This window comes from Anguilla rostrata, chromosome 18 (genome assembly GCF_018555375.3).
Source record: "Anguilla rostrata isolate EN2019 chromosome 18, ASM1855537v3, whole genome shotgun sequence".
In the NCBI taxonomy this organism is placed as follows: domain Eukaryota; kingdom Metazoa; phylum Chordata; class Actinopteri; order Anguilliformes; family Anguillidae; genus Anguilla; species Anguilla rostrata.
The window spans coordinates 21,412,482-21,433,292 of NC_057950.1; the positions used below are offsets into that span (position 1 = coordinate 21,412,482).

The 20,811-nt window shown below is 47.9% G+C and overlaps 1 protein-coding gene across 8 annotated transcripts in view; it reads right to left on the reverse strand.

Moving 5' to 3' along the window:
* The window catches only part of ehbp1 (EH domain binding protein 1), a 143,851-nt gene that overhangs the window by 90,919 nt on the left and 32,121 nt on the right, over positions 1-20,811 (reverse strand). For all 8 annotated transcript variants that reach the window (XM_064316829.1, XM_064316826.1, XM_064316827.1 and 5 more), the window contains 2 exons: positions 4,653-4,834; positions 300-439 (listed from right to left, as the gene is read on the reverse strand). In XM_064316829.1, the coding sequence (XP_064172899.1) occupies positions 300-439; positions 4,653-4,834 (322 nt within the window). The remainder of the gene's footprint in view (positions 1-299; positions 440-4,652; positions 4,835-20,811) is intronic.

The following is a 20,811-nucleotide window of genomic DNA, read 5'->3' on the forward strand; positions in this document are numbered from 1 at the left end:
ACGAAAGCTTGTCTTATGAAAGATGAAGCTCATTAATACAAATGGTTTGTAGTAATGAGCTTCATTTCACTACAAACTGAATCTTTTACTGCTAACTATTATGTTAGCTTGTCTCATAAAAAAATGTAGTGAAGAAGAGGACCAATGCGATGGTTTGGGACCTTTAGCCAGGGTTGGTTGAGCAAAGATGCGTTGTTCATTTATTTTTGCCTTTTCTTTTTTTAGTTGAACGTTACAGTCCTTTCAGGCATGCCTGGACAGAGCCACATCCACAGTGGATGGCTGTCATCCTCTCTCACCTGTGATCTTCGCAGCCTTCTCCTCCTGGTTGACCCGGTTCTCCTCGTCCTCCTCGTTCTCCTCCTCGAAGTCGTCCAGGTTGCCGATGTCGGCCTGCTTCATGCTCATCAGGCTGGCCAGACTCTGCATGTCCTCGTCCCTGAGATGGCCAATCATAGCACACCGATTCGTCACACGGCGGCAACAGTTTCCCACGGCAACATATTAAAAAACAATAGCACGTGAAGAAAGTCGCCAAACACACACCATATATGGGAAAATCAGCCGTTTGTAATCATGAGCGTGCTTTTCACACAGCTGTATGCTCAAGATGCGTTCTAGCGCCTCTCAGTTTAAGGACAAGCACAAACGCAGCCAGAGGAGGGCACCCAAGATCTGACCTCACTGCTTTTAAAATGAAGGCATTTAGCAGAGCAACATTCTTTAGTACTCTACTTGTATAACCGGATATTTCCTACCTCAGGTTACGTAACTTGGCTCAAAGGTACAACTTCAAAACCCCACATGGGAATCGAACCTGCAACCTCAGAGTTCCAAGCCCAGTCCCCTAACCCCTATGCTACTCCGCAGCATTTAACCTGAGTATCCCCACAAGCCCAGGCGAACCCAGGAGGGGAGTGAGAACATGAGGCCGTTAGCCGAAAGGACGCTAACTGTAACGCACAGGTGAGAGCGGCCCACTGATGGGGCTCAGAGGGAGGAGCAGGAGCAGACGGCCACTTGGGCAGGAGCTCGCCGCTGTGAACAATGTGCCCTTCACGGGCTCGCTCGCGGCATCAAACAGCACACATTCCTGCAGCTGCGGCAGAAACGCAGAGAGGGAGATAAACTTTGTCGCCCCTCCATCTCCCCTCTCTCTCTCCACTTCTATCGCTTATGCCGCAGTTTTCAGCCAAAGAAAGCTGTCCTGAACTCATGTAATGGGGTTTATTCTTGAGCCTCTGACATCATCCCCCAAGATCACAAGGTCGGTTATGGTCAATCAGCCCCAAGTTCCAGAATTCTGCTTTTCCGGTGTAGTAAATGACCACTCCAAAACAGCGCTTTGACGCGTATTCCCACACACACACATTTCACTAAATCAAACAGCAATGAGGCTGAAATTACCAGAGCGCTATCCAGTGTTTCACGGAGCAGAGCCTGACACTCTAGGAAGTGCACAGGCATGCAAACACACACACACACACACACAAGACCCATAGCAGCCTGTGCTCTCTGTTCCAGAGTAAGGAGAGTGTAAAGCTGGCACTAACACCCCAGACGCGAGAGGTAAGCAGGGAAATTCAGAGAAGAAAAACAGGAGAAGAAAACAATACAGGGAGGAGAGAGAATGAGGGGAGGGAAGAGAGAAAACAGCACATTCTTAATACAGAGGCATGAACAGAATGCATGGTATGTACCAAGCAGGTTCACTGGAGAGAGAGAGATATGCAGTCAGGTGGGGGTGAGGTTTAAAGCCCTATTTTTTACAGTCTCTGGACTGGACTCAAAAAAAAAAAAACCTGGACTGGATTTTTTTTAAAAACTGGACTGGACTCAAAATAAAAACCTGGACTGGATTTTTTTTTTTTAAACTGGACTGGACTCAAAAAAAAAAACCTGGACTGGATTTTTTAAAAAAAAACTGGACTGGACTCAACAAAAAAAAACCTGGACTGGATTTTTTTTAAAAAACTGGACTGGACTCAAAAAAAAAACCTGGACTGGATTTTTGAAAAAAACTGGACTGGACTCCAAAAAAAAAAAACCTGGACTGGATTTTTTTTAAAAACTGGACTGGACTCAAAAAAAAAACCTGGACTGGATTTTTGAAAAAAAACTGGACTGGACTCGGGAAAAAAAACCTGAACTGGATTTTTGAAAAAAAACTGGACTGGACTCAAAAAAAAACCTGGACTGGATTTTCAAAAAAAAACTGGACTGGACTCCAAAAAAAAAACCTGGACTGGATTTTTGAACAAAAACTGACTGGACTCGAAAAAAAACCTGGACTGGATTTTCTGATAAAAAAAACTGTGTACGTCTGGTGCTCAACACAACTGGCTGACTGGCATTTGTTGGAACAAAAAACTGGAACTGGACTCGTCGGGGATGGGAGAGTGAATTGTGGGACCATGAGACGGAGTTTCTTTTAAAAAGCTGGCACTGGACCACCATGGCCCAGGCCAAAACCAGACTTCATTTTTGAAGCTCATTTCCTGGTCTTGTTGTTCCTGGTTGCTCACTAGCGCCACTACGGTTGGCTCCAGTATAGGTGTTTCATATCTGGTTTCCATGTAAGTCTACGGTACAAATGCGATCAAAATCCAAAGTCAATAATTTTTTCTCATGAGTACAAATAGTCACAATATGTGTATTTTATTTGTCTTATGACTGTCCATGGATCGATTTCATGATTTATGTGTCATTTGGCACTAGTTGCAATATTTGTTCGGACCAATGAGGTACAGTTTGCGTCACTTCCTGATTACTACGGAGGACTGAGCTACAGTAGGGGCTACAATCTGTGGTCACTGGGGTGGGAGGTGGCGTCTCTTGGCCTTGACATTGCGGCTCCGACCACGGTCCACCTGTGCGAAGTCAGAAAATGCAGGCATCCCATTTTGTAGTGGTTTCATTATAGCGTGTGCTATTTACAGCTGCACTAGACGACCATAAAATAATCTGAAGTTTTGCGGTAGCCGAGTCATTTTTACTATTTCCTTTAGCCCACTTAACCAAATTAGTTGGCAGAAAGCGTAATCAGCTAACGCTTATTTGCTATATGTGGTAGTCCAGTAGCCTATGCTAAAACAGTTCGCAACTTCGGCTACCAAGCCATTTGACTAGCTAGCTAACCCTAACCGGCAAATATTCCATCTGTCAAACGTGTTTGACGGCTTGTCAGTCGTGTACATTCCGTAAATGTCTACCTGGGCTAGGCTGCACGAATGTGACAAAGCTAGAAGCTAGCAAGAAAATAAAAATAATTAGAAATTCAATGTACATTATTTTTGTCTTTATGCAACAGGTGGAAAACTTGCTCTTCAAAGTGCGTTGTCATATTTACACGCCTGTAGATCAGTTATTAAAATACTTGGTAGATTTGTTAATCACCGCTGACAGTGTTAATTTTTATTCAGTAAAAAGTGACTTGCGAACGATCGGTCAGCTAGCGTCACCCAGCAAGTAAACACCACAAACGGCGATGGAGTAGTAGCAGTTAATGGCTCATTAACTGACTGGCGAAAACCTACGACGATAACTTGCTTGGTTAACAGCAGGTCTACCAGACAGTTATATGAAAATTAGCCTAGTCAAATCACTAATAGTCTACACATCTCTGATTGATTGACCATCAGTGCAGTCGATGTTCTATCCCTGTAGTTCATATTGCTAATGCGTGAGCTAACCACGGATAGCTTACCTAGCTCACTGGCAAGCTGATATGCTAGCTAAGCATATTCGTTTTGCCGAGAAACATAAATTGAAGATAACTGAACATAATTGTATTATTAATGTCATACATATAACGTGATTACATGACACAGTACAGTCACGGATGGAAATTAAACTCCGTAAACATTTTATCATATATTTTAAAACATAACGGCAGACAGTCAGCTAGCCTCAAGTTCGTTCTGCAATCGTTCGTTCAGGTTGATGGGCTTATGCGCACCGGACTGTCAATCACATTGTAAAAATCACAAGACCGGTTAACTCTATGGTTATGGCTCCCAATCGAGAACATGGCCGCGCCCGCCATTGAGCTTCAAAACGTGTTTTACAGACCCACGGAGAGGCAATGGGTGACGTCACAGTAGCTTTGTCCATATTTTTTACAGTCTCTGGTTTAAACCAACAAGAGTCTGCTGGGTGGCTCATCCTGTTAGGGCACTGTGCTCTAGTGCACAAATGGGTGAACAATCTGGCATCAAATCAGTGCCAGTGCCAACTGCGGCTGGCAGACCAGCAGGGTGACACACAACGGGCATAAGGCATCACCCGGGGATGGGAGGGTTTCAGTTAACTGGGACGGTCGCATCTCACTGCTCCCCAGCGTCCCCTACTGGCCGACTGGGAGCCTGCAAGTCCAGCGGTTAAGCTGCATGTGAAGCACATTCCTCAGACTCATGTGAGCTTGATTCACACCTGAGCTGCGGTAAGAAGCAGCAGCTGGTGTCATGCGTTTGGCAGGAGAGCACATGCCTGGATGCTCTCCAGAATCTATAGCAGAGGTTGTGTCAATCAGTGCCCAAAAAAAAAAAACATGACTGGGCATTCCAAATTTGAGGGGGAAAATTGGAAGGAAAGAATAATAATTTTTTAAAAAGCAGCAGAAACATTTTGGAGACTTTTGTGAATGAACTTACGTGGCCTTCCCCTCTCGCAGGAAAATGCAGGAGAGGGAGAACTGGAGCGTGGCGGCGACCACCTTCTTGGATAGCGGCTTGAACTTGAGCTTGACGTCGGTCTGCGTGGGCATGGGGCTGGCGTACTGCTTCATGTTGATGCTGCTGGTGGCCAGGGCCTTGCGCCGCCCGGAGGGAGACTCCTGAAAGGACGACGCCGCAAGTCGTTCATTCATATTTCTCACCGTGCTACCCCCCCCCCCAGCAAATCACAGGTTAAACAATTAGGACCGCCTCCCCGCCATTTCTATTCATAGTTTTAAAAAAGAGCTTTAGATTTAAAAATTAAATTGAGCTAAAGTATTACCCGAGTCCCACCTAAGCCTCTCTGTCAATACTCCAGCCTGCAGAACAAACAGGCATTAGATAGTGAGCGCTGGCAGATCTTCTCCGCTGCTCAGCTGTGGGTCTATTAGGACTGAGCTCTGGCGCCGGGGCGGGAAGAGCAGCAGCAACAGCGGCACAAACGCAGTACTAAAATCGCTTTGACTGGTCTTTGTCATTAGTTACTCTTGAATATTGATAATGCACAACGGACTAGCTGAGTAACCTGCTAGTTGTTGCTCGCAACAGGTTGTCCAAAAGATAAGTTAAATGACACCTAATCAGCAGGTATTTAACAGTCTAATTAAGCGAATGCGCTACACCAATGGCATGATTAAAACAAGCAAATTGGCAGGTTTTATTGATGAGATAGGGAACAGAAAGGAAGATGGCTACAGTAGCATTCACAGAAAAGACGCTTCCCTGAACTGAAACAGGCCTGTGCAGGGGGGGGGGGGGGGGCGCTATGATTGGGGAAGCGGTAACGGTGCTAAAGGTGCAAGCTCAGGTAACCCTGAGACACCGCAGCTCCAGCGCGTCACTGCGCAGGCGGGGCGAGAGGCGAACCTTTAAAAACAATCAGCTGAGTATCAGAAACACACTAAACAGGGGACCTGCTCCACCCACCGATAAACACTTTCCCATGGCAGGGTTTGAGCGTACACAGGGACGAAGGGGGGGGGGGACCCCGCAGAGTCCTGCAGGGTCTCATGTGGGAATGGAAGGTGCCGGTAAAGGGCGCCGGATGAAAGGAGATAAAAAGGGAACCCAAGACAAAGCGCCAATTAAAAGAAGCAGGGCCCCATTCTCATGGTGATGGCACTGACGTTCTGGCACTTCATGCAGCCATTGCCCCCCCTCTCCACCCCCCCCTCCTGCGGTTAGTCCCTCTAAATGAAGACATACAGTACCACCGAGCTCATTAAAATAAAAAAAGCACAAAAAAGCAACAAAATGCCCACAGCGGTCTTCATCTGACGAGGACAAACTTGTGTTTTGACTTGCTAAGCGGTTGCTTGCATCTTCCTCTCTCTCTCTCTCTGTCTCTCTCCCTGTCACGCTCGCTCCCTCCCTCTATCCCTCTCTCTCTCACTCGCTCTGAAAAAGCCAGGGGAATTCTCAGAGAGAGAAGAAAAGATTAATTACTAAAGGGAATTACTGGAGTTGCCTTTCCTCTGGCCCTGGCCTTTGTTGTTGTTTTTCTGTGGCGGTGGCGGTGCGGCACAGTGGTTGAGGAAGAGCTATTTTTAACGGACAGGTTGTGCTTCAGGCCCCCAGATGGGGCGCTGCCCTTTCATCTCTGAATGAAGCACTTAACCCACACTGCTTCAGTAAACATACCAGATGCGCTTCAAACATCATGGGTGTGCTTCAGATATTATGGGTGTGTTTCTGGTTCAAACTCACTGAACACTTTGTGAGGACAGTTCTTATTGCTGACCAGGAAAGGGATAACTTTTGAGCACTATATTCAAACCAAAAATAAATAAAAAATTGTATAAAATTACAAAAGAAAAAACTAGTTTTATTTCGAGGTAGAGGGAGACACAAAACCACAACATTTCATTTAGTGGCATAAGTATATGTTATTCCATTATAAAAAATGTTATCCAAAAAAACACATTTCATTGGACATATGAACAGATTTGTGACCAATAAAAAGTAGGCAATTATGAGAGGAATTAAGCCATAAGAGCACATGAACCAAGTCAGTCTACACGGTCTAAAGGCAGCAAAGGAGAACCACAGCCTTGCCCACTGTCTACCGCCCCCTGCAGTAATTTCTGCGTCATAGATGAAGATCTGCCCTTCAAAGCTAACCTTTTGCATACGGTTTGCAGTTAGCAAGGACTACTAGGCACCGAGTGCATCAGGGACAGCCTGCTCACTCCCCTCCAATCACATGACACATGACATCACCATAAGAGTAGTGTGCTCATTCTGTGCCAAAGCATGTTGTGGAGAAAGTAGAGAAGAGAGGATCTCATCAGAGCTATTAAAGCACAAGATTCAAAAGCACAAAATATTTTTACTATATTAAAGAAACAGGATTTTAAATGAAAAACAATAATAATAATAGTAATAATAATAATAATAATGATATTTGCCACTGGGGGACTTTCTTGCTTTAGTTCTGTAATGACAAAAGGAAGACACTTTTCCACAGATTAAAAATGCATCAGGAATTTGGCCAGTCAGTTCCAGCGATACTACAGCGTATGTGGCCTTGGTTTCTTTTTATTCCCATCATTCTTTGTGGTAAACCAGATTTTCCTGTAAATCTGCATCCAGAAGAGCTGCGGCTCTGCCGTTTCTCCAGCGAGACGCAGGCCTGATCACCCCTCTGTTATGGAGCCCTGAACGCCACACAGCGTTAGCGCAGGCTGAACGTTTATAATTCAGTCACAGCGCATTTCTCCTTCTTGGCCCCCGTCCCTCCTGGCGCCTTCATTTTGGGGTTTCGCCTCCGGGGTCTCCCTTTCTGTTCCCGCCGAATCAGCCGTTTCCTTTCCTCGGTAGCGCTGCGTGGCTGTTCTGATGGAACTTCCCCCGCTATCGGCGCACATCGGAGAACCGCGCGGGGAAATGAGGTGACCCGCCAGAGGATAATCAAAGGAAGTCTGGGAGAAGAGCGACGGTGCGTTCCACCACCCCCACACCCCCCCAACCATCACCCCCTTCTGGATGCTCTATGAGAGCATCAGGAGAGAGAGAGAGAGAGAGAGGGGGACTGATAGATGGAGAGAGATTGGGGGGGGGGAGGCACAGTCAGTCGCATTACCAGGCATGCCCAGTTGTGCGAAGAGCTACTCCAATAAATGGAGACGATAAAAAAAGTAGGAGAATCAAATGTGCGCTGGCGAAGGTGCTTGACATTTCTGTTGACATTTGAGCCTGTTGAATCAGTCAGAAATATAGCGTGTCATCCCGCCAGAATACGCTGTTCAAAACCCTCCTTATCGCCGAGATTATGCAGTCTTATTATGGAGAGCTAATAGTGCATGTAGATACTTTATGAATGAATTTCAAAATGCATCAAACACTTAAGAAGGATTTAGGTCCTCTCTGAAGGAATACTTAAGAATATGCAAATACCCCGAGAAGAATTAGGTTTAACAGATTTGACTAGCGCAAACAATAAATGTGCTCTTTTCCCTGGTTGCCACTGTCAATCAGCACGAGATTAAGGTCCAAGGTTGTGACAATGTGTAAAATGAAAAGGGACAATAAAGCACTTTTAATTTATTACAGGGATATGACTATCAATGTTCCCTTATTGTATTTTCAGAATCGCTAAATACCTCACAGAGCGGGGAGCCGCGGGGGGAACCCAGGCTGGCTGGATGCTGCCCTCTATCGGCCGCTCCGAGTCACTGCGCTTTCTGCTAAACAATTTCTCCTTTAATCTCCTAATGAAATGGATCCCCTTTCATTCCATTTCTGCATTGCTACGGCTTCAACAGGCAGAATCATTCTGATTGAATTACTCTCCAGCGTGGCTTCTCATTTAAATAAGGCCTGAAAAACATCACCTTTCACCACAATAACCCAGAAAACCCACTATTTTAGGGAAGGACAAACACTAAGAGGAGGGGCGGAGGCTAATTTAAATGAGACGGGTGTCAAGATAATGGGAAGGTGCGCTGAACGGCCAGTGGTTACTGCCAATTCTCAAATCTCCATTGATATAAACGCATAGGGACTGGGGTACAGAACGACTAGGCTGGACAGCTTACTGAGAGACCGCTCACAATTAATGAGAGGTAGATCTCGCTCACCATCCTCTTCTCATCGCCAGCACAACTGGCCACGCCTATCTGAGACCACGCCCTGGACAGTACGCCCTCGCCAGTTCTCTCGCACCCTCGCATCCCAAAACTTGTCTTACGTGGTTCTGAGATTTCACGGCTAATTCCAGGATTTCTTCCTACTTTAGGACCGAGACACCGAGACACTAAGGACTGTAACACGCAGGGCAGCAGCCGGGACAGCAGGAAGCCCGCACCACAGCACCCACACATCAGGAGAATGATCCGGAAAGGGGGGAGGGGTGCGCGTGTCACCACGGACGCGCAGGCAGCCGCGTTAGCCCCCACAGGCCGGCGCTACGCTGCCGGGACACGCCCGTTCCGGTTACTCTGCGAGCCACCGGCCTGGCTTCTTAATCACCGAGGGCGACGCCGCACAGGAGCGGAACCATCGCCCCCGTCTCCCCCCCAGCCCACACGCCGATCGGGGGGTGCTCCGGGTTATCAGCCAAACCAGCGGCCGGGAGCCGCCCGCAGAACGACAGCTGTCCCCGCATCGATCCACAGCCGCTCCCCGCCGGGGGCGCGGGGGTCAGGCCTGCAAGGGGGGGGGCCCCCGCCGAACCCCCAAAAACACAGAATGCCAGGAAGCCGCGGCGGGAGCTGCCGGCTAGTCCGCAGCGGCGGATCGATAGCGCAGAGCGAGCCCTACACGGCTCGCCGGGCCAGAGAGCAGAGCAGACGCGCAGCCATATGTCCGCCCCCGCCATCTTATTGGGGATGAAATGCGCCTCTCTTTCCACGGCTTAGACATCAAAGTGGCCAATCTTAATTACCCGGCGATGCGCAGCGCAGCTCACGCCTGATTTTATTTCGCTCTGCAATTAGAAACGCGCAACATGTTCATCAGGCCGCCGTCATTAAGGAGGTAATTGACTTGACTTGAGTGAATGAGTTGATAGATGGTGTGCATTTATAGAGAACTCAGGAGGCTGCAACTCACACAACACTATCCACAATGTCACAGGCCTCCATGTAACCAGTCACAGCCAGTAACAGCCAATCACAGGCCTTAGCAAAGCTGTCAGTCACAATCAAGTTCTGTTTCCATAACACCAGCACCAGGCTACCCAAGCTGCAGAAGATGTGGTAAATAAATTCAAGAGCATAATCGCTGCTTTTGCAAATGCTTAAATAAGAATACATTTACAAAAAAATAATGGAATGATTACAATCTCAACCAGGGTTCACAGTCTTGCATGTTGCACCACAGACTGGGTGGCAGAGTGTGTGTGGGGGTGTGTGTACAGACATGATAAATGTCAGTACTTCACATTACATGCACCCTGCACACAGATGTCCAGGTGTAATTATGGTCACAGTTATTTTTTTTATATTAAATGAACAAAAAAATAACAGTAATCTGCATATATTATCTGGCGATATCCCAGATTTACACAGACTTCACTTCCTGCACTTCCCTCTCCTGAGCGAGAGAGACGGAACGAGAGAGAGAGAGAGAGATGAAGAGCGGAAGACGCAGCGATCTCTCTCTCACACGCCGCATTCTCGGCCTTCCGCGACGATTGTCTCTTTTTGTGGGGGCTACTAAGGGCGCATTCACGAGCCGCGACTGAGCGGAGGCAGCGGGACTCGACGCTCACAATGCCCGGCACAATGGCCACGACGCCGCCGCGAACGCGCTCATTATTTTGGCGGGGGTTTGGGTTCTCCGGGGCAGCGGCGGATCGGGGGCGCTGGGGTTTTCATGTGTAAATACAACAAAACAAAAAAAAGAAGAAAAGAAAAAAACGAGAAGGCTCACACAATGCCGCAGTTTAATAAGCTGTGAGAAGGAGCGCAGTTCCCTTCTCCCTCTCTCTCTCCGCCCCAAATGGCGGCTACAAAATAAAGCCTGCGCCCGCGTAATTCCTTCAGAAGAGAGCGCCGTCACAATGAGCGGCGCTCAAATTTGGGCCCGCGCTGCAGATCGCACTGCACCCTGGGACGCGGCCTGCCATCGCCGAACAAACAAACAAATAAAAAAAAGAAAAACGAAAACAATCAAATCTCTCCTGCTCAGGGTTTCTTCCCTGGCGTGTGTGTACACACACATCTTTCCTCCCCCCAGTTAAGCCTGCCCAGTATTTGCCAGGATATGCAGCAGGCCATTTGATTAAGACAACACGATCAACGCTAGCAATACGTTTTAATTGTCTTCTGGAAGACAGATTTGTCCAGTATGTTTAGCGTTAGTGCTGATGGCACTGCACGCTGGTATCTCTTCCAACTGACGTTCAGGTGAGGCGTCTACCTGTCGGCCTGGTGTCACACATTTCTCAGGTACCTCTTACCGGAGGTTAACAGATCAGCATGGAGAGAGAGAGAGAGGGAAAGGGAAAGAGAAAGAGAGAAACGGGGCACCCGTCAAATATCCCACAATCCCTGCACACAGCTCCTCCCGGACATCAATCAAAGCTGCACTGCACATACAGTATGGTCATCATTTCTGCTGTGGAGCAAAATGCATTATGGGACAAGAGTGTAATCACAGAGCCAAGGGCATCTGTTACTGTCAGGCCCCAAACCCCACAACCCATTGCACTGCCCCCCGCCCCCCGCCCCCCACCCAAGGCTCCAGCTGAAAACGGAAAGCAAGGTACGGGGAGAACGATTAGGGACACAAGGGCAGGATTAAGGACTTCTAAAGGAAACGGGAACAAATTACACCACACAGTCAGTCAGGGCTTCAATGCCCTTTTTCCTGACAGAAATAATGGTTTAGGAGAACAGAGGCCGGGTCTTTTCTGACCGCTCTGTAATGCGAGCGGGCATTGTTTCCGTTGCCGGGCGCCGAAACCGCGGGACGATTTCCGCGGGGAAGGGGGGGGGGCGAGCCCCGATTTCCACGTTCAAACGACATCCGCGCTCGAAGCGAGTTTGAAAGACTCCATCCCTCTCGACGAGGAGACTCCGCATAAGCCATCGTTCCTCCCTCTAGCTTCATTAAACTAGTAATCCCGCTGAAGTGCAACTTTGATGTTGTAAGTCACACAGAACGTGCCGCATTACACACATTCGGCAGACGCTCTTACATACCTATGCTGTAGCGGATGTATTAGCTCAAGTATTAACCGCTCGTATCGCTTGTGATTCAGATTCCTCGACATAAGCTCTGTCCATTACCTGTTCATTACCATAGGGACGGAGTGTGGCACAGTGGGTAAGGAACTTCGCTTGTAACCGAAAGGTCGCAGGTTTGATTCCCGGGTAAGGACACTGTCGTTGTACCCTTGAGCAAGGTACTTAACCTGCATTGCTTCAGTATATATCCAGCTGTATAAATGGATACAATGTAAAGTGCTATGTAAAAAGTTGTGTAAGTCGCTCTGGATAAGAGCGTCTGCTAAATGCCTGTAATGTAATGTAATGAACCTTTATGTATGTGCCTACATGTCACTGACAACACAGAACAAACACAGAGAAATGAATAATCTTGTAATCTGACGCTGAAAACAGAACAGTTTGTGAAATATCCTTTTGACCCCAGACAGATACTTGGGTATGCTGGCATGTTGACATAACTCCTGCAGTCCTGTAAGAGTCACAGATAGCAGAGATGAGGGTCAGGGTAAGGTTGAGCTGGCTAAGCGATTCGGACTGAGATACACAAAGTCACGAGCACCTATCGCCTGCACCTAACGGCAGGGACTTCATTTAAACACACAGCAGCATCCATGACTGCAGGAAACAGATAGAGGCAGAGATTTATAGAAGATTCAAAGGAAGAACTGTATGGTCTAAGGGAAGATTCACACAGTTTACTTTGTGTGTATGCGTGTGTGTGTGTCTGTTTTTCTCTGTGTGACTGTATGTATGTACACATCTGTGTGTCATTGTGAAGACATGGTCCATATATACACCAGCTGACATTAAACACCTGGCCACCCCACACCTTACTCATCTGTCTCTGCTTCCTGCTTCCTGCTAATGAGACGAGAACCACGGCTCCCCAACTCACTCTGTCTCAGCCAGTCTTATTCTGTGTGTCTCTGTCACCAACTCTCTTCCCATTACTTATTCATACATTAGGCCCTTCTGGGGCCCAAGCCCTTTAATTACCATAAAGGCAGGGTGCAAGGATCAACCCCTTCTCTCTCTCTGTCTCTCGCAGGGTATCCTCAAACTTAGTTCAGCAATAACAGTTTTTACTTCTTTCTTAGACTTTCCTTTCCGACACGGTTAATACACACTGAAAGCAGACTACACTGCCCTTTCCCATATCACTGCCACAGAGAAACTGAGGTCACACCGCACTGCCCCCCACATTCGGGGCAGCTTTGGGTAATGAAGTTTTTACCCGATAGCCCAGATCATATGGCCACAGGATCAGGTCGTTTTCTGGACTCTGGACTGGACAAAGAAAACTGACACCGTTGCTGAAAAACGCCTCTGAAATGGCAGCGTTGCCATGGAGAACAGCGCTGAGGAGGCCCACAGGCCTGAATGGCCACACAGGTTTTACAGATAACGTCCGACAGGGCAGAGAAACTCCTGCTCCGTGGTTGTGCTGAGGTCAGCGCGTTTGAGGAACACACAACAGGACCCCAAAAGGGCAGACACTACTGCTGTGCTCATCACTCCTCCCAGAAATGCATTGTGGAAGTCAAAAGAAAATAAACCAACAAATAAAACTTCCGAACCTCAATCGGTGATAAAGCATCGTAATGCTGAGGTGCAGTAACTGCTACTCAACCCCCGAGATTCGAGATTCAGAGATCACATGGGCTTGAAACACACCTACCCCGGGCTGTGATTGGCCAGACCGGGGGTTGGGGGGTGACTGGTGTGAACTGGATTTTGGTCCCTTTATCAATTTAGGTTTTTCAGAGACCCAGATTTCAATTAGGACTCCACAGGGTCCCACAGAAGCCATCTCCTCCCAGATGGAGCCCCCCCCCCCTCCCTGGCCCAGGCCTTATCAGCCGGTCCAGGGCAGCGGCCGGCGGCCCGGTCGCCAAGCCTCAGAGACAAATCACACTTCTGAGAGGACAACTAATAGGAAAATAAATTGCCAGGCCCAAAATGCCCTTCCAATGCAGTACTCCAGGAGGGGTTCAGGGGTGCCAGTTTACTGTCCCTGTTATAATAACAGCAAACATAAAAATAAAAATCTATAAAATATCACAACAGACAGAGCGATTGGGATTAGCAGGAATCTCATTCTGCTTGAGAAACGCGGGCTCGGCACTTTCCTGGGTTGGCTGGAGACGGCTGCACAGCACATGGGTAGTGCTTCTCAGCTCTCATTAAAATCCTGAGAATTCAGCTGAATAAGGAGAAGAATGAAGGAGGGATCTGAATATGGTTCTCGGTGACACAGTGATGAGGTCACCTGGTTTATTGTTATAAAACTGTAAATGATGACAGGCGGGCTCTTTACAGGAAGTGTGAACGCACTGCTCCACTCCAGCCAGTACTCAGACCAACCAGCCGCACTGGACCAATAACAAACCGCATCCCTCTCACCAGTGACATCACTTCATTATCATGCAAACCACGCCCCCCCACACTCACATCTCCTGCATGCAGGAGTATGCCCTACAACTCATACACAGTGAAGGGCCCTTGCTGCATGTAGGGAGCTTACCCCCAGAGAAGGGCCCTAGAACCCGGCCCAGAGGGAGCTTCACAGCGTGCAGAGAGAACGGGCAAAGCCCTTTAATTTCCATCAACCCTTGAAGGGCCTGAGATCACAAATATGTGACTGGAATGTTATTAACAGAACATTCTAATGCTGATGCAACAATGACTACTGGTAATTTGGAAGCAATGGAGTTCTAGAATACGGACTTGGAATTTTGAAAACAAAACCCCAGGATTAAGGATTTTCCCTCTCTCCCGCTTTCTCCTGGCCAGGTACACATAGTCTGGCATGTCCTATCTGGGACACACACACACTACAACCATGTTTAATGAATATTAATAATTCATAAAAAGGAACCTACTAAGAAACAAGATTATGCCATACATCCCCTCGGTCTTTCTGCTGATGAGGTTGTTTTATTTAAAACCCTACATGTTAGCCCGAATGCTTATTATCATTTTAATACTACGAAAATCTGATTTGCCATAACAGGGCTGAGATTACGAAACCAGCCGAGGCTAAGGAGCATTTCCTACAGGATTCCACCCTCCCCCTCCCCTGCTGCGATACATCGATTACACTAATTGTGGGCACATAACTTTACAGAAAACCCCGCACACTACGGAGGGGCGCAGCTCGCTTCCCACAAACCGAACACTTGTCACCTGACAGAGATAATTACTGCGCTGAAACCCAGCATCGGTGCGCCCCATTAAACGCAACACTGCAATAAAGGAAATTAATGTGGATTAAACAGGGGGAGAGATTATCTTAAAAGCACAACAATGAACGCTGTAAACGAGGGGAATTACCACGGCATCTTGATAAAAAAGACACTCTTACAGTCTTCTGTGTTTCTTTATCCTCCCCTCTTACAGTACAGCACTGCCTCTCAGACATTTTTTAATCTCAACGCTACATATCAACACTACTCACTAAAACATAAAGCACATATCAGCTGTGGGTCAGTGTCACAAACGGGGGCGGGACTTAATACCGTTACACTGCTTAAGCATTTAAAATGACCAAACTGGACATTCTCAATAGCCTGCGTGTGCTTTCACAAGGTTACTTCTGATGGAATGCAGGAACTAAATTCTACATTTTCAAACATTCCACTCAATGCAGAGCCCGCAAGGACTTTTTTATATTCCAGCACTACTGCACACACACACACACACACACACACACACACACACACACACACACACACACACACACACACACACAGGTACGGAGGCATCGGATCTAATGCCTGTGCGCTCCGATACACTGAGCATTCGCTCACTCTCCACCACTCTTCCATGACTCTCCTCGATGAAAATATCCTCAAGGATTGTGGGAAACCTGATTCATCCACACATCGCCGCCCCGCTCTTCAGCCTCCCGGTCTCTCGCTTTCATATTCAGGAAACTCTGATAAAACTGCTATGACCGCCGGGCCGTCACAAATCACCATCTGATATTAATGCAAATGTATGTGTCCTGCATGACACATACATTTGCATTGGGCACAGCTACAATCTGCGGCTAAGGGTAGCTGTAAGACGAGCCGCACTGAGACAGACCAGGGTACAACAGGGTTCACATACACACACAGGCACAGGTGCACACACACGCTCACGCTCACACACACGTGCCAAGATTCAAGAGGATTCCTATTCAATCATATGTGTTTTTGAGGCACTAAGTTCCACTTATAAGTGGTAATTAACGAGCAGGTTTAAAAAGAGGATTATAAATTTTTCCAATAAAGCATGTCATCACTGTTCAACCTTTTCTTCTCATCTTTCAAAATCACAGATCAGTAATGTTCAGGAGAACATTACGCGCAGAAAAAAGATCCAATCCAGCAAAAATAACCACCACCAGATAAAGGCTCACACCCTTTTCTAATTAATTAACTATTATTATTTATTTGTTTGTTTTAAGAATCATATCCTTTGAGTAATTCAGAGATCACTTTATGCTGGACTCTAAAACCTGATACAACCAACACCTCTAATGAACCCTGCACGTATGACGAGGAGCGGCCACTTTTTGGGTCAGAGAAGTTTAGGAGGAGCAGACTGACAGTGTGGACATGAGAAAGCTATGCTGCAGAATTCAGTAAGGGAGCTACCATTTAAACAGAAATAAGACTCATTCAATACAATTAAGATTTTGAATACAAAAACGAGAAAAAACCAAGATAGACTGCCTTGCATGAATTTAAAATCGCTTAGATTCATTATCAATTTCAAACATACACACACACACACACACACACACACACACACACCTTACAACACGGTTAAAAAAAATTAAACAAATGAAACCTCAGTGAAAGACAAGCTCACACAACTGAGGTTGGGCCGTCTGGCCTGAGGACTAAAACCCTTCCTTGTTACAGGTAAAGGTCCACTGGAAATGAAATCCTTAGTGCTGATTCAGACACACTGGCTTCTGTCCACACAGCAGACCGGAGAGAGTACACCATCACTTCGGACTGATGGTGAGGGTCAGGTACATTTATAATGGCTTCAGAAACAAACGCAGTCAGTCACCCCGATATCTGCTATCCAGTCGGCCCCATTCACAACCAGCTGTTATCCACAGCATCTGAGCTCTGCTTCAAATGTCAAACACTGCTCCATGGCAATTAGGTTTGCAAAACAGGCACCAACGTTAACAACACAGCCCAAAGCCTGGGATTAGAAATGTCACAGATCACAGCTTTAAATGTTCATTTTGAGTCGCACACTATTCCAAACAAAAAAAAAAAGCTTTGGTGTTGGGTTGTTGGTTTGTTTTTTCTGTGGCAGTAACCAATCTCCTGTACCCAGCGCCAGGGTAGACAGAGGAGAAGATGAAAGGCAAGGTCAAACGTCTGTTGCTGTTGGGGGGGTTGGAGGGTGGAGGTGGTGGGGGGGGGGGGGGTAGGCTGGACACAAAGCGTGAGCCAAAGGGGTTTTCACACAGGCCTTATGTGGTGTGCGGGACGCGAGCCAAAATCAGACAGGCAGAAAGGCAAGGAGAGCAGTCACATACGATCTGAAATGAACCCATCGCAGCTCTGTCCCACACCCGGGACCTTCGCTCTCTTTCTTCGTGGGCTGACTAACGTTCACTCACAACGGCATTCCCAGAGGGGTCTCATTCCCCAAATTTCACCCTCCTTAAACAGGTAGGCCTCCAATCCTGTCCCTTCAGGCATATTCAAGACTAAAAGAGAGGCGACCATACACGCGTGTCGCGGAAACACTGTGTACCACTCTACAGACACGCAAGAGCGTGACAGTCCCAAACGGACCACAATTCACTTTGGCTCCTCGGTCACACCGTCCAACAGGCAAACAAGCCAAGATGTACAAAGAACAACATTCATGAAGAGGTCCGTTTCTTAAGAGTGTTTCTGGGCTGAGTACTGCAAATGAAAGAGAAAGAGAACAAAGTGAAGAATTACCAAAAAAAACCAACAACAAATAAATGAATAAATAAAGTGAAATAAATTGGGGTCAGCAGACTTCCCATGTGATCCTGCGCTGTCCTGGATTAGGGCCTGTAAGCCTATTAGTGCGGTTTGGACAGGGGGACCACCCCGGCTCCCCTGCCAACCCACCCTGACGAGATTAGCCCGTCCCCGGCCCCCCGGCCCCCCGTCCCCGGCCCCCCATCGCCGGGCTCCAGCCCTCGCCCTCGCCACACCCATCCACCCCGGCCATCTGGACCCGGCACAGCCGAAAACCGCCGCTTTGGCTGGGAGTCGCCCCGCTCCTCGTAGCTAAAGGGATTTTCTGCACCCCACCCCCCCACCCCCCCATATTCATCTCTCTACCCGTCCATCAGCTCAAATGGGCTTACGGGGAAGGAATTGCTAGCATCTGTTGCCTTTTTTTGTAATTAATTACGTTAATTGGCCTCTCTAAACAGAGACAGGTGAGGCTTTAAGAAGAAAGAAAGGAAAAAAGGAAACACAAAAGGCATGTCAGGGTGCCATATTTAATCCTCAATGACCTAAACAGCCGGTACGTAGGCCAGTCACGAGACTCATTTCTGCTTCACAAGCAAAATACAAGGCAAAACGCGTACGCACACAAACAGTTTACTTATTTCCCACTAATGGTGGACCGTAATCATACTTTCAAAGTTGGCTGATGATTGGCATTAACGTAAAACCAGAGCTCTGAATACCAGCCTATTTACTTTCAGATACAGCACATAATCTGAGATGTTACCGTCACACGGTACACTAGAGAATAGCTCCGCTTGGGAAAAGCTTAAATGTACTTCCTACACTGATCACGCCTCCCTGTTAAGGGCCTGACAGTAAGGAAATAAACAAACCGTCAGTGACACTCTAGGTAAATATCCAGCGAACAGACAAACACTATTCCGAGTCATCCACAAACACGAGCAACGGCGAGCACACAAATGCAAAATTAATCCGGACCCCAGACCTCCAGTTCAAATAAGAAAACTTTTGGGCTTTGCAAACTTTCACACCAGCTTTTTTACGCCCCTCACACACAACCAGTTTTTTTCTTTTTTTTTTTTGTTTTGGTTGTACTCTATCCCCCCCCCCCCCCATGAGGCACTACGGGACCTTAACCCAGTGGTCTAAGTAATGTGTTCTAGAGGGAAGGGCCCAGCCTGGGTGAGGATGTCGCAGTAGCACAATATTGAAGTGCTGGAGTGGAAATGGGCTTAATTGATTTGGAAGAGGTCCACAAGTGACAGCAGGTCATCATAAAGGCAACCCCTTTTATTGTTGATCTACTGACAAAGGGGGGAGGGGGTGGCGGGAAAGAGAGAGAATGAGAGAGAGAGAGAGAGATTTCCAGTCCTTCAGAAAAAAAAAAAAATCAGGCAGACGCTGCAGAACAGCAAATCATAAATAATCCGCTAAGTGTTGGCGGTTGATATTTATACGCTGGCGACCGGAGGAAACGGAGGAGCGGAGGCGGAGAGGGGGGCCCGTCCTCCGCCGCGGCGCGCGGGTCTTTAGCGGGGTGAACCAGAGCAGCGGGGCTCCGCAGGGTATCGCTGACACACGGCGGCTTCGCGAGACAATGCGGGCGCGCGCGAGACGCGGCCTCCACTCCGCCAAAAAGCGCCTTTGTGTGTCTCAACGCCGCCGCCGCCGCTTACGCCTTTTCAAAGAAACCGGCAGAAAATGCAATAAGGAATTGGCTTGATTTCTCACTTTGGCTAATATGCAAAAGGCGGAAGAAAGCCGGCCTGTGCGCTGGGGCTAGCGCTCAGCAGCACAATCCGTAATTCACACACATGCACAAAGGGGGAACCGGCACAATGCACTAAATATAGCCGTTAAGTCCGTGACCCCTCCGTTTTTAACCTTTTGATAATGCATTTGAATTAGGGAAGAGAGGAAAGGGGGGAAAAAGGAGGAGATGCATGCAATTTCGAGATACTACTGAATAATCATATTCTGTCACAACCTCTTTTTGATTATGCAATTCTTCGCCTTCGTGTTTTTTTTCCGCCTTTTTTTTTTGGCAGCAGCGCGAATAGAAAAGGTACCGTTTGACACTGTGCCATTTCAATGACAAAATACAATCTAGCGCTCAAATAATTCTACAGGGGGATTAACATTTCTGAGGTTGCCCAGAGATTAGGTGTGCGGATCTTAAATTTCATCATCTTCCCGTGGCACAATAGCTTATTCTTCCCTTTTTTCATCTATTCTCTGATGAAGGGTCAGGCCAGCTTACCTCCTCGGCTGCATTCATTTCATTTCTACATTAACCAGATACCTCGCGGTCCTCGGCACGCCGAATTCCCAGCTCCTCTGTCGCCCTCCATGCGCCGGGCCGGCCAGCCGCATGCTGCCCTCTAGTGGCAGGATTCTTCCACACGTGCAGCTCGGAATTCAGGGCTGCGGCAGAATTGTTTATTTTTTTTGTTTGGACTGAGGGCTGTACGGCCGACTCTGAGCCGCTAAGCGGGCGCTGTCGCACTCGAGAACGGCCGGGGTGGAGCCGCGGGTTTCTTTCATTGTACGCCGGCGCCAAAACGGCCAATTTAGCTCACGACTCACAGCCGTCCATCACAACCTTGGTTTGTTGCACTGGGAGTTCTGGTGCTGGGCCACAACAAATGCCAGTGCCCACACCGGACAGTCTCGTATAAGATGGGACGCCCCAGCGCCGAGACCTCAACCAGCACCGAAGAACAGTCGGGACAGCCGTGGAAAGAGCAACAGTCAGGGCCTCTGCGTGCTCGCTACACTGCAGTACACGCCAGTGGGGCCTCAGCGTGACTCACACACGAGCAGTGACAGCTGAGAGCCAGTCAGGGCCTCTGCGTGCTCGCTACACTGCAGTACACGCCAGTCAGGGCCTCTGCGTGCTCGCTACACTGCAGTACACGCCAGTCAGGGCCTCTGCGTGCTCGCTAC